Source organism: Psammomys obesus, unplaced genomic scaffold (genome assembly GCF_907164565.1).
Source record: "Psammomys obesus unplaced genomic scaffold, mPsaObe1.curated_primary_1811, whole genome shotgun sequence".
Taxonomy (NCBI): domain Eukaryota; kingdom Metazoa; phylum Chordata; class Mammalia; order Rodentia; family Muridae; genus Psammomys; species Psammomys obesus.
In genome coordinates this window covers 12,400,760-12,413,977 of record NW_026596134.1, presented here as the reverse complement: position 1 = coordinate 12,413,977, position 13,218 = coordinate 12,400,760, and the positions used below count along the sequence as shown (strand labels likewise).

The 13,218-nt window shown below is 43.0% G+C and overlaps 1 protein-coding gene across 3 annotated transcripts in view; it reads left to right on the top strand.

Annotated features, from left to right (window-relative positions):
* The window catches only part of Ttc8 (tetratricopeptide repeat domain 8), a 57,252-nt gene extending 44,819 nt beyond the window's left edge, over window positions 1-12,433 (top strand). For all 3 annotated transcript variants that reach the window (XM_055592938.1, XM_055592940.1, XM_055592939.1), the window contains 5 exons: window positions 3,684-3,823; window positions 5,206-5,380; window positions 5,681-5,803; window positions 8,429-8,512; window positions 11,488-12,433. In XM_055592938.1, the coding sequence (XP_055448913.1) occupies window positions 3,684-3,823; window positions 5,206-5,380; window positions 5,681-5,803; window positions 8,429-8,512; window positions 11,488-11,604 (639 nt within the window). In that variant the 3' untranslated portion in view covers window positions 11,605-12,433. The remainder of the gene's footprint in view (window positions 1-3,683; window positions 3,824-5,205; window positions 5,381-5,680; window positions 5,804-8,428; window positions 8,513-11,487) is intronic.
* Window positions 12,434-13,218: the final 785 nt, after the last annotated feature.

The window sequence follows — 13,218 nt, the reverse complement described above, 5'->3', positions numbered from 1 at the left end:
ACTTAGTCATGTGCTTGCCTGGCAAGTGTGAGGACCCAAGTAGCTCCCCAGAACCCACAGAAAAAGAGCCGGTTGTGGCAGCTTGCACACATAACCCAACACTGGGGCGGTAGTGACAAGATAACCTAGAACCCCTGCTCAGATGTAGCCCATGGCAGCTCAGTCTCCAAGTGAGTACCCTAGTAAGGAGAACAGAGACTGTCTCTGACATGAACTCAGTGACTGGCTCTTTGATCACCTCCCCCTGAGTGGGGTGCAGCCTTACCAGGCCTCAAAGGAAGACAATGCAGCCAGGCCTGATGGGACCTGATAGGCTAGTGTCAAATGGAAGGGGAGGAGGACCCCCCTATCAGTGGACTCGGAGAGGGACATGGGAGGAGATGAGGGAGGGAGGGGAGATTGGGAGGGGACGAGGTAGGGGGCTACAGCTGGGATACAAAGTGAATAAACTGTAATTAATAAAAAAATAAAGAAAGAAAAAGATTTCTGGAACTCCACCACCAGCCGTCTAGCCAAACCACTGAGCTCTAGCTCCCGTGAGAGACCTTTTCTTGAAATAAAAATAAATAAGGTAGAGAGCAACAGAGGAAGAGGCCCAGCGTTGGCATCCGGCCTCCACATTGCACACACGCACGGACAGATGTGTGCACACGTACGTCACACACAGGAAAGCCAATGTGCTCTGGTTGGCAGCTGACCACTTCATTGAGAAAGAACAGTGCGTCAGTGGGCTTGGACTCCAAGCACCCGAAGCAAGCCTCACTGGGATTTTCAGGCGACGACCTGTCCTCTCTCCACAATGAAAGTGACGAGTACTTGGAGAATGACAGCCAGGGTTGACATGTGGCCTCCGCATGCACATCTACACACAATAACACATGCACACAGACACATTCAGACACAGGATCCCTTTTTATGTTTGAACACCTTTGGCATTAGGGTACATCTTAAAATACGTAGCATCTTTCCTTTCATCACCATGTAGTTGCTGCACAAAGTACTGGGATTCGTTATGATATGCTCATGCATGTATATCTTTGATCTTATTTAGCACTACTTCATTCTCTTTTGTCTTCCTTCCTTCCTCCTCCTCATCTGGTTAGCATTCTGTTTCAAGCCTTTCTTTTCTTTTAAGTCTAGATTCCACATAAGAGAGAAACAACACTTTTCTTTCTGGGTGTGGCTTCTTTTCCTTAGCATGATTATCTCCACTTCTACCTATATTCCTGCAAATGACATGATTTTGTCTTCTTAATGGCTGAATAATATTTCATGGCATTTATATAAACCACCATTTTCTTTTGATCCTTGTAGCCACGTAGTGGCTGATGTGCAGTTTTTCTCATCTGCAGCTCTTGTGAAAAACCTGGCAATTATTGCAATTAGCCAACATGGTGAACATGGTAATTATTTCTGATTGTTGCCCGAAAGCTTTGGTTGACACCTGCTGGTTAGATCCAGAAAGCACAGGCATCCGAACTACAAAAACTGTTAGGAACTTGGAAGCAAGTCCTGAGCAGTGGCGGGGAACACTTTTAAGGAGCACCAAAGTATCTTAACTGTCTTCATCACGAAGAGATGAGAAGTAGGTGAGGCCACAGATGTGCGCACTAGGCTCATTCTACATCATGTGCCTGTCAAGGCTGCACATCGTATCTCACATACATGTAGAGTTATTAATAAAATTTAAAAAGCAAAACACCAAGTGCACAGACAGTACTGTTTTGAAAAACCCAGACATGGATGACCAATTGAAAAGAGGACTTGGGAGAATTTGACTCCACTTGTGAACGAACTTACTTTACATATTACTTTATATATATAAAGTCTGCAAATGTGCTCTGCGGTACAGTCCTACTCTTCGTGAGCCTTGTATCAAATACAAGTCCTATGTTTAAAGAACTGTGTGGTGATTCAAATCGAATGTAAATAAGAGTTCTCCTGTGGCTGGGCAAGGTGGTGCGCACCTTTAATCCCAGCACTCGGGGAGGCAGGAGGAGGCGAATCTCTTGAGTTCGAGGCCAGGCTGGATAGCCAAGACTACACAGAAAAACCATGTTTTTTTTTTTGTTTTTTTTTTTTGTTTTTTTTAAATAGTTCTCCTGTGAAAAGAGCAAGTGTGTGGGTGACAGTGAATGCTATGTAACTTGAGAGGCAGAAGAGATCTGTGTGAAGTTGGATATAAGGAAAGTTTCATGGCAGATGGACTTGGCCATGAGGTAGATTTGAGAGGTGAAAACCTTTATTAATAGTATATGTTGAGCCAGATGGGATGACGTTTGCCTGCAGTCCAGCTACTCGGGAAGCTGAGGAAGGAGCTAGCTCAAGCTCAGGGTCAAGCCCAGAGTGGGCAACATGGTGAGACTTGAACAGCATTGGTGTTGGGTCGCAGGACACGCCCCTCTCGGCTCTGGGATGAGCTGACGAGGTGTACGGTGTTTTTTCCGCACTTACAGTGAATTTAGTTCCCTCCCTTCCACTTGCAGCTGTGAGTAAGCCCAGCCCCTTCATCCCTGGACTTAGGACATGTGTAAAATGTGTGCTTTTATCTAATCCTTCCCTTCCTGTGTCTCCTAGAAAGTAGACCAGGCAAGCTAGATTTCATGGCATGGAGCTTGCCCACTCCACCCCACCTCAAGAGCTTCTAAGTGGCAGAAACCACCTTTGTCCTTGGAAACTGAAGGTTCTTCTCCTCTAAGACCCTCATTTCCTCCTTGCTATACGTGGTGGGTGTCTCCTAATGGAGCTCTTTTGGGGAAAGTGAAAGCCTCTGGGTGATGCAGTCTCTCCTGATGCTCTCCTACTGTGGGGCTGTCCCTCACTATAATGATGCTTTCTCACCTATCAAGGTCATCTGAAGGGTTATTTGTTTTGCTCCCTTCTGCAAACAATTCGTTTCCGCAAACATTTACCTGTGATTACCTATGTTTTACAAATGTATACAGTGACTGAAGAAGGCTCCTTTGGTTTTTGCCTAAGTATGTATTTCTCAACTTGGTCTGGGTTGCTTTCATTTATTTCTTACACCTTGTTTCCATATTTGGTACAACCTATAGTTGGCCACCAGGTGATTTCTTAAACACGATGCAGTATGGTTGTGGTGTGCCTCTGTTTCTCATCCTCTGGTGTTCTCCCAACGTTGTATGAAGTTCAAGGCTCTCCCCATGGTCAAAGGGCCTGGCTGCCTCTATGGTGTTCTGGTGGGCACTGCCTCCTTTCCAGGCTCACTGGGGAAGTGTTTCTTCTAAGTGTTTTCATGTTAGACTTCTGGGTTTTGGTCTCTCTGCCGAGTAAGATTATCTCCACAAATGCTGGCTCTCACACCTCACTTCATTTCCATCTCTGTCAGACAGGGCCTCTAACAAGTGCCCCTGCTCCCTCTGCTTTCTGCTCACCCTGCGTTGTTTCTTTCCCTTGCTCATCCTTCCTTACATTACGTCCCACACTGACTCATTTGTTTGTCTTCCCCACCAGCTGTCACCTCCTTGGGGACGATGACTTCATGTTTTCATTAGGATTTTGTCCCTGCTGTCTAGAACAGAGTCTGACATGGCAGACTACAAATAAATATTTGTTGAATGAAAGAACTTAAATCGGTCAGGAAAAACAAAAACAAAAACAAAAAAAGCAGCTTTTTGTCCAGTGTCAATAACATGTTGCTCTTCTGTCTGGATGGGGAACAGGAAATGAACAATAGTTCAGCAGCAGCAGAATACTACAAAGAAGTTCTGAAACAAGACAATACTCACGTGGAAGCCATCGCCTGCATTGGAAGTAATCACTTTTATTCTGACCAGCCAGAGGTTGCACTCCGGTTTTACAGGTGGGTGTTACCCTGCATCTGCAGGAAAAGTTGGTGAAACCATAAAGGGATGGAATGAAAATATAGAGAAATGATGCATTATGCATAGGCCGCACGAGCTTGGCTCTAAGATCTGCGTCTCTCAGCTGCTTTCTGAGGATTAAAGTGGTATTCGGCACTTTGGGGGTGTGCAGGCCAGCACCCTGGAGAAACAGACCTGCATGGCCAACCTTTCATTTTGGCTCAGGGTGAATTCCTATTAGTTGTCAAGAAACAACAGAGGCTAAATAGCTACTTAAAGTGTTTCTCGTTGTCACTGCCTCTTATTACCACAAAACCTAAAGACAGAGAGGCTGAAGCAGGAAGGGGTTTGCAGTAGCTCTGTGTTCTGAACCTTGATGAGGACCTAAAACACGGTCACATGTTTTCAGCTTTTTCCAAGTCTAAGTAAATTGTGGTCACTGGTTCTGTTTTAAGTACATACTTATTTTATCCTACACGTGGCTTCTAAAATGCATTTTTTAACAGTTAAATCCAGTATTTATTTGTGTGCATGCACCATGGCTTGCTTGTGAAGGTTAAAAGGTAGCTTCCTTTAAATCAGCTCTTTCCTTCCACTGCGAGAGTCCCAGGGATCAAACTCAGGTTCCCAGGCTTTGAGATGGACACCTTTACTAAGCTATTTCACTGGCCCCTAAAGTTTATGTTTAGCTGGTGGTTTCAGCCCTGTAATGTATAGGAGTAGGGTGACAGCTGACAAGTTCTTTCCAAACACGTACCGGAACATAAAGGCTGCACATGCTGTCCAGCACACAAAGCTATACCCTCCACCCTGAAGTGGCTCAAAGCTTCTTGGAGCAGGGGGGCTAGCTTATCATTTGTGTATTTGAACTCTGTGGGACTAATGATACACAGAAGCAAAGTGAGGCTGTCGAGCTGCCATGGGAACACAGAGAGCTACCTGCAGTGGCAGTTCCCATGGCAGAGGCTCACGGGAGTGAATCTACCGTGCAGTGTAGACACAGGAATCCAGGGTGCAACAGAAGGCTTAGTGGTAAATGTGGACCATGCTCCTCAGGCTGGATCAGGCCTCAGCGAATTCCCAGCAGGCACTGAGGCCTCTGAAGTGACACATGTGAACTTCCCTCTTTGTGACTCTTTCTCCTTTCTTTGTAATAAAGCTTTTAGAAAAAAACAACATTAAAAACCACTTTTCTGACCTTGTCCCTGGACACATGGCCCTGTGACAAGTTGTGAGCATTGCTTTAAACATTTATTAATCTGCTTGTGTTAGTGTTCTTCAGGGGTCCGAGAGTTATTAAATTAATTCACTTCCAGCTTTAAAAAATGTTTACATTGGTAAAGCTGGTCTGATAGCGAATTTTGTGCTCCTCTTTGAAAAGGCGCCTCTTGCAGATGGGAGTCTATAGCTGCCAGCTTTTCAATAACCTGGGGCTGTGCTGCTTCTACGCCCAGCAGTACGACATGACTCTGACCTCATTTGAACGTGCCCTTTCCCTGGCCGAAAACGAAGAGGAGGCAGCTGATGTCTGGTACAACCTGGGGCACATAGCTGTGGTATGTTGTGTGTGTGTGTGTGTGTGTGTGTGTGTGTGTGTGTGTGTTTCCTGTTATGAAAAAGTCACCATATGATCATGTGAAGAAATTCTCAGATATCATAAATCCAACTGACAGTTGAGGTTGATGGGAGTCATTTTATATCCTCAAGTTAAATCCATGCACAGAACTCACCCTTCGCTGCTATGGGTGGTGCTTGTTTTCTCTGTGTAGCTAGAAGGATTTATATGCACAATGAGGGAGGCTATGGCTGTGGGGGAGTGCAGCTCCATGTGTATAAACATGTGCGTTTCTTTGCAGGGAATAGGAGATACAAACCTAGCCCATCAGTGCTTCAGGCTGGCCCTGGTCCACAACAACCACCATGCCGAGGCCTACAACAACCTAGCCGTGCTAGAGATGCGGAAGGGTCACATTGAACAGGTCAGAGGAGTGCTACTGTCACCAAAGACCACCGGCTTCCTTCAGAGGAAAACTGACACTTGGCTGTCACTATGTCTTGTCATTACTCTTTAGTAGCTCTCGAGTCTGACAGGCCTGACTGAGTCTGAATCCCTGCTCTGTCATGTACTAGCTGTGTGACCTTGGTCAAGTCACTTCACTTCTCAGAGGCCAGAATTGAACATTTGATTTACTGGGAATAATGCACGCCTCCGTGGTTTCACTGCCTGAAACACACTGCCTCCCTCCCCCGATCTAGCTGCTCCTGCCAACACTGGCAGCTACCCTTCCAACCACTCCTTCCTTCCTTCCTCTGTCTGCCACCTCTGCACCCACATCAGTCCCGTCAGCTGTAGCTCACCCTGGTTCCTCTTCTCTACCCCACATTCATCTCTTCCCTTCACCATCCCAGGTGCCTCCTCTGGTCTCCCTCCTGCACACATACCACATGGGTGGACACTTTGCCAACTGAGATGCGGACCCTCCCCCTTTCTTCCCACTGTCAGGGAGACTACTGAGTAACTTAATGATGGATTGATGAATGAATGAATGAATGAATGAATGAATGAATGAGTGAGTGAATGAATGAATGAATGAAGCAGCAGCACATAGTCCTTTGAATAGGCTAATGGGTTTTGTTATTAAACAGTATTATTTTATTACTGCTTTACTAAAATCCTCCAGTCCCTTCTCTGTGCATTTGGACTAAAACCCAAGCTTCCTGCCATGGCCTGTGTGGCCCCTATATTCTTTGAGAACATCCGTGTGCTCATTTCTCACTGGCTTCAAGCACATGCAACTTTCCTGCTGCTCTACAGACATGACACAGTGCTTTGTCTTCCTTCAGGCCTTTGCAGGATCCCCGGTTCTTGCAATGATGTTTCCTTTCATCACTTGGGTCTTAAGTACCATGTCCTTAGAAAAACCATCCAAACATCAGTCTAAAAAAAGCTCTCGAGGTCTAGCACGCCACGTGCTTCCCCCGCCTCTCATTTTACCAGCTATTGGTGTGTGTAGAGAGCAGACTGTCGGCTGCTTGAAAACAGGGACCTCATTTGTTATGTAACTTCTGCACTCTGAGCAGTGGGAACGGCACTGGCACTCGGGAAGCCTGAAGTCACTGTCTGGAGGGGCTGGGAGAGCTCTGGCTGTAAAGTGCTCGCACGGCAGCATGAAACCTGGGTTCAGACCCCCGGCACCCGCCTAAAATGCCATTGATCTATGTGTGTGTACATGGGCTCAAGTATGTACACATTTCATGTCACACATGTAAAAGTGAGAGAACCGCTTGTAGAAGCGAGTTCTCCCCTGCCTCCCTTCTTCCATGAGAGTTCTGGGGATTGAGCTCAGGTCGCCAGGTAGCAAGTGTCCTTCCCTGTTGAGCCATCTCACCAGTCCACTGATTTCAGATGTTATGAAAACTTTTACATTCACCCCGTTTTATTAGTAAAATCTAGTATGTGTTGTCTTATATGAATCAGTGTGCTCTTTTTTTTCCATTTCAATAAAAGATAAATGAATTTGTCCTCAGGGTCATGGACACAAGTTTAGAGTTTAGAGAAGATTGTCCAATGGCATCATATGAACTGGTGCACACATGAGCATCTGTTTGTTAATCCATGGTCTCTGCAAAACATGGTTCTGTGAAATGTAATCTTAATTTTTATTTGAGTACTCGTGATGGCTTGTTTTACATCAACTTGACACAAGGAAGAAGCACTGGAAAGAAGGGAACCTCAGTTAAGAAAATTACTCCATAAGATCCACCTGTGGGGCATTTTCTTAATCAGTGATTAATGGGGTAAAGGAGCAGCCCTCTGTGGGTGGTGCCATTCCTGGGCTGGTGGTCCTGGATTCTATAAGAAAGCAGGCTAAGCAAGTCGTGGAGAACAAGGCAGTAAGCAGCATCCCTCCATGTCCTCTGTATCAGCTCCTGCCTCCAAATTTCAGCCCTGCTTGAGTTCCTTCCCCGGCTTCCTTTAGTAATGGTGATGCAGAAGTGTCGGCCAAATGAACCCTTTCCTCCTCAGCGTGCTTTTGGTCATGGTGTTTTGTCACAGCAACAGTAACCCCAACTAGGACAGTGCTTTAGAGAAAGCTTGTCACTTCCGGTAGCTATTTCACTTAGCAAACTGGTCAGCAGTATAATGAATGCTTTCTTGCTCTCACCAGTGCAGAACTTTGGACTTTGAAATGTATTGGTGTTAAGTTGTTATTAGGAAGCAGATAAGTAGAACCTCCTAAGTTGATCACCAATAACAAAGCTTAAGACAAGAAGACTTTGGTTTAAGCCTTGAGAAGATTGTATTTCAAATTTTGTGTCCTACTGAAGCGCAAACTTTCTGAGGCAGTGGTTCTCAAACAGCCTGTATCTACTCTACATTTCCAATTCCCTCTTTTGAAGTATGTATCACTAATATAATTTTGTCAGTGTATCCGTAGTAAGCTATGTTTTATTACATCATTCTATTTTCTGAGGAATGGCATCCATATTTCCCACAGGATAATTTTAAGGTCTGGTTCCAGGTTTTTTGTTTGAACCTAAAAAACCATAGATACAGAGTGACATGCACTCATCTGTGGCTTTTTCTTCTTTTCTCCCCACAGGCACGGGCACTGTTACAAACGGCATCTTCTTTAGCACCCCATATGTACGAGCCACATTTTAATTTTGCAACAGTCTCTGATAAGGTATTTTCTTTCTTTATTAATTTATCATCTGACACGTTCTTGATCTTTCTTAGTTTAAAAAAATACCGACTGAATACAACATTTTAAACCTTATCTTTCTGAACAGAAGGTTGATTTTTTTCCCCAATCTGAAAGAAATGACTTTTTAAAAACTTTTATCACAAATATCTTCACTTCAGGAGATTATGTAATAAACTTTATCACTGCGTATTAACTAAAACACCACTTTAAGTTGTAGGAGAAATATCTTACGTTTTAAAATAACACATTTAATCACTGAGGAAACACTTGTTAGATAACTCCTGGTTCAGGAAGGATTTATAATTGACTTCTACAGAGAGGAACCCTGTCTGTTATCTGCAGATTATATTTTCACCACCCTTTCTCAACATTGTTATGAATTAAGGATGCTAGTGAATATTGTTTAGTTGCAAACAATATGAGGGTAAGATAACTATTAGTATTTTAGTATTCGTGGCCAATCAGTTAATATTCAGAAGCCAAAAGAAATAATGAGCTGTTTTTGTTTTTGCATTTTTGGAGACAGGCTTTTTCTGTGTAGCCTTGGCTGTCCTGGAACTCCCTCTGGCCTCGAACTCACAGAGATTCTCCTGCCTCTGCCTCTGGAGTGCTGGCATTAAAGGAGTGTGTCACCATGCCTGGTGAGTGTTTTTAATAAGTGAGCTGTTTTTAATAAGACATAAACAAACACACCAGGGACATCTCTGCACTTTTATCATGAATAGCAAAGTCTGTCTTGAGGATTAGAAAACAGGTGAGAATGTTGTCCTAAAAGTACAGGGTTTTATTGACTGAAGACATCAACATGATATTTTTATAGCGTGAACATGAAACTATCCAAACATGTCTGCTTTAAAAATAGGAAAAGCTCTCTCTCATCTTACAGTTTTGGGACAGGTGCTGAGTTCCAGGTCTGCTGGGGGTGTTCTACCTACCTCCCTGAATTCTCACTGGAACCCCAGGGATGCTTCTTTACCGAGCCTCTCTGTGGAGTAAGCCATGAGGCCAGCATGGAAGACGTAGCAATGAATGAAGTAGACAAAAACTTCTGCCTCACGGTGCTTACATTCATGTGGAGCCTGATGCTCACAGAGCTTTGGAGGCACCAATAGCTGGGAGTGGAGGCTCAAGTCTGCGAAGCCCTCAACACTGAAGGCTAAGGAAGAAGGGCCGCTAGTTCAAAGCTAGACCAGAAAGAACCAGTCTCAGCAAAACCCAAATAGCAGGGGTCTTTGGGGTTGGCTGTGTTGTTAAGAGTATTTGTGGCTCTTCCAAAGGTCCAGAATTTGATTCTCGGCACCCACATCAGGTGGCTCACAGTCGTCTGTAACTCCAGCTCTGGGAGATTCTGCATCTCTGGCTGTGACTGCACCTGCACTCACACCTCCACATAACTGAAAAGAATAAAAAAAGAAATATGAAGAAAATAAAACAAAGACACACCCTAGAGCCACATGGCATGTGTGCGTGATTCCGAACTGAATGCCAGCTGCCATCATGCCCCTCCACCTCCCGCTGCACCCTGCTGCTGCTGCTTAGTAATTGCACAGCACTGACTTACAGGAAGATCAGCGTGCCTTAGTGATTCTCACCCCAAAGGATTCTTCAAAGGTAGTTCAGCAAAATACTATAAAATGGTGAGAATTTTGGAGATGTTATGATTTTACAAGGAAACCACTTCAATCTAAACAGCGTAAACATGTTATTAAAAATCCATTAGAGCTGAATCATCTAGATTGTTTTTTGTGTACACACTAAAAATGTTCTGTCTTTCCAGAAGTTTATACACGAATGAAAGTAGATTAGTAATATCCTTTATAAACTTAAAGAACAACTATCTGCCCAACACTCTTGCATTTAGTATCACTTAGAACTTCTCAGAGTATATCTTATATCTTAAGCTATATATTTTGCTAAAATTTCATGTCTAAGGGATACTACACTAATCAAAATGTCACATTTATTGGATGTGGCATTTATTCTAGCTACATTGAGCTGGACCTTGAGGCATACAAATTCTCTCTTGTACTTACAATTCTATCAGCAACAGGGAAAGAAAACCCAGGCTTCTGATTCAATGCTAAACAACTATAATGGAGCACATAGTACTTACATAATTTCATTTTCTTCATTTGGTTTCATGATAGATTTCTAACTTAGATGAGGTAATTCTTTTTTTTTTTTTTTTGATCTGAGGAAGTGTTTTTATTTTCTTTAAGTTTGAAATTATGAATTTATATATTTATTCACTTTACATGCTTATTTATGCCCCCTTTCCTCCTATTTTAATATTTTTTCATTCTTTTTTTAAATTAATTTATTTTTTTATTGATTACAGTTTATTCACTTTGTATTCCAGCTGTAGTTCCCTCCCTCATCTCCTCCTAATCCCATCCTCCCTCCTTCATCCCCTCTCAATCCTACCCTCCCTCTCTCATCTCCTCCCATGCCCCTCTCCAAATCCACTGATAGGGGAGGTCCTCCTCCCCTTCCATCTGACCCTAGCCTATCAGGTCTCATCAGGACTGGCTACATTGTCTTCCTCTGTGACCTGGCAAGTCTGCTCCCCCATCAGGGGGAGGTGATCAAAGAACCAGCCCGAGTTCATGTCAGAGACAGCCCCTGTACCCCTTACTAGGCTGTGGTTCCATAGATTACATCTGTGCAGGAGTTCTAGGTTAATTCCATGCATGGTCCTTGGTTGGAGTATCAGTCTCAGAAAAGACCCCTGGACCCAGAGTTTTTTGGTTCTGTTGTACTCCTTGTGGAGCTCCTGTCCCCTCCAGGTCTCTCTGTATCTCCCCCTTCTTTCATAAGATTCCCTGTACTCTATCCCCTAAGTTTGGCTATGATTCTTAGCCAGATGAGGTAATTCTTAACCACAATTTCCCTTTAAGAACCCCTCACAGTTTTTCAACATGTAGATCTTATTTGTGATTTGGTATTTCTTACAGATTGGAGATCTTCAGAGAAGCTATGTTGCTGCTCAGAAGTCGGAAGCAGCGTTTCCTGAGCATGTGGACACACAGCACCTAATTAAGCAGTTAAAGCTGCACTTTGCCATGCTCTGATCAGTCTCTGGGTCAAATGTGCACGACGTGTCAGCACACAGAGAGAAAATGTGCTGTGTACATTTGTATCAACAGTGCGATACAGACCCTATTATAAGAACTTTGTTGTTTTAAAAGGTAATAGTGTAAAAACGGGATTTAAGCATTTCCTGGTTTTGTTTTATCAATTAAAAACACTTATTTTTAAATACAACATTTTCTAACAAGTATGTCATGTATGTTGGGTGCCATACCCTCCTCCTCCCGTTAGTTCCCTTTGTCTCCCAGACAGTTTCATAGCCACTCTCATGACATCTGTATGTACATGGCTTTAGGTATCTAAGTAAAATCTAGAAACCACACATTAGAGAAAACATACAATATTTGTTTTTCTGAGGACAACTCAGTTTAGTGTGTGTGTGTGTGTGTGTGTGTGTGTATGTGTGTCTAAGACAGAGTCTCTTACTATAGTAGTCTAGGTTGGCCTTGAACTTATGATCCCGCGCCCCAGCCTCCTGAGTGCTGGAGTTACAGACAGGTGCCACTGGCAAGCTGGTTTCAGCATTTCTAATCAGATGATAAAGCCCCTTTTACACTGTATGGTAGATATTTGTACATAGTTGTTAAACAGCGTAATGAACCTCGATTTTTTTTTTTTATAAATGTGTATCTTAAAAATCTTTAAGCATTAGCTATCATAAAAACTCAGGAGGTTGGAAATATGCTTTAAGTTTTTTATTTTCATGGCTAATAACGTGTGTATTTATTATGAGTGCTTTAAGTAAAGCTTTAAATTTTGTATTCTAAACTATTTTTATCAGAAACTTTGTAATTATATATTGCACTTTAAAATAAATCACTATGTAAAAAACTGTACTTTTTATGAATTATTTTACTTATCTCTGATGACATAAGTTGATTTTAAAAGATAATCACTCTTACAAAGTTCAGAACATTATTTTAAGTTTATTTGAAATTATGCACTACCAGCTTTTCGCTAACGTGTGCTCTAAATGCACACTGGTTCATAGCTTGACAAAAGTTGACTCAAAACAGGTGATGGACAAACTTACACACGCACACAGAGACTGAGATAGAGAGATAGAGACTTAAAAATGTAAAACTAAACCAAGTGGAAGAATTCAAAGTTGGATATAAATTTTAAATCAAGTTTGCTAAGAAGGGTATGAAAATGAATCTCTATGTCAGATAATAGGATAAAAATCTAACCGCACAGCATATGCTCCTGATCAGCTAATTCACACCACATTTCTGCCTTGTTACACCTCTTCTCTCTTCCATCTGGCTGGAACTCGTAAGAACTTTGCTTGGATCGTTGCAGCTTATGCAAGGAGCACAGGCTCTCACAGATGGCGCCTCATTAATTACAGCTTGCAACAAATAGGTTTCTCAACAAGATGGTCGTCTGTCTACACCCACAGGATGACTAGTCCTGCGATGTTTTCATATTTCACTGGGAATTGTGGAGAAAGAAAATACTACTCCAGGCTGCCCTCTTCTCTTCTATGGTGTTTAGGATAATATGCAAAGTAAATGTGTAGGGCTGTGGTCATCCTGACAGGTGTTGAAGTTGAAAACCGCTTTGCTAAGTGGTTTCTAAAATTACCCTCACCT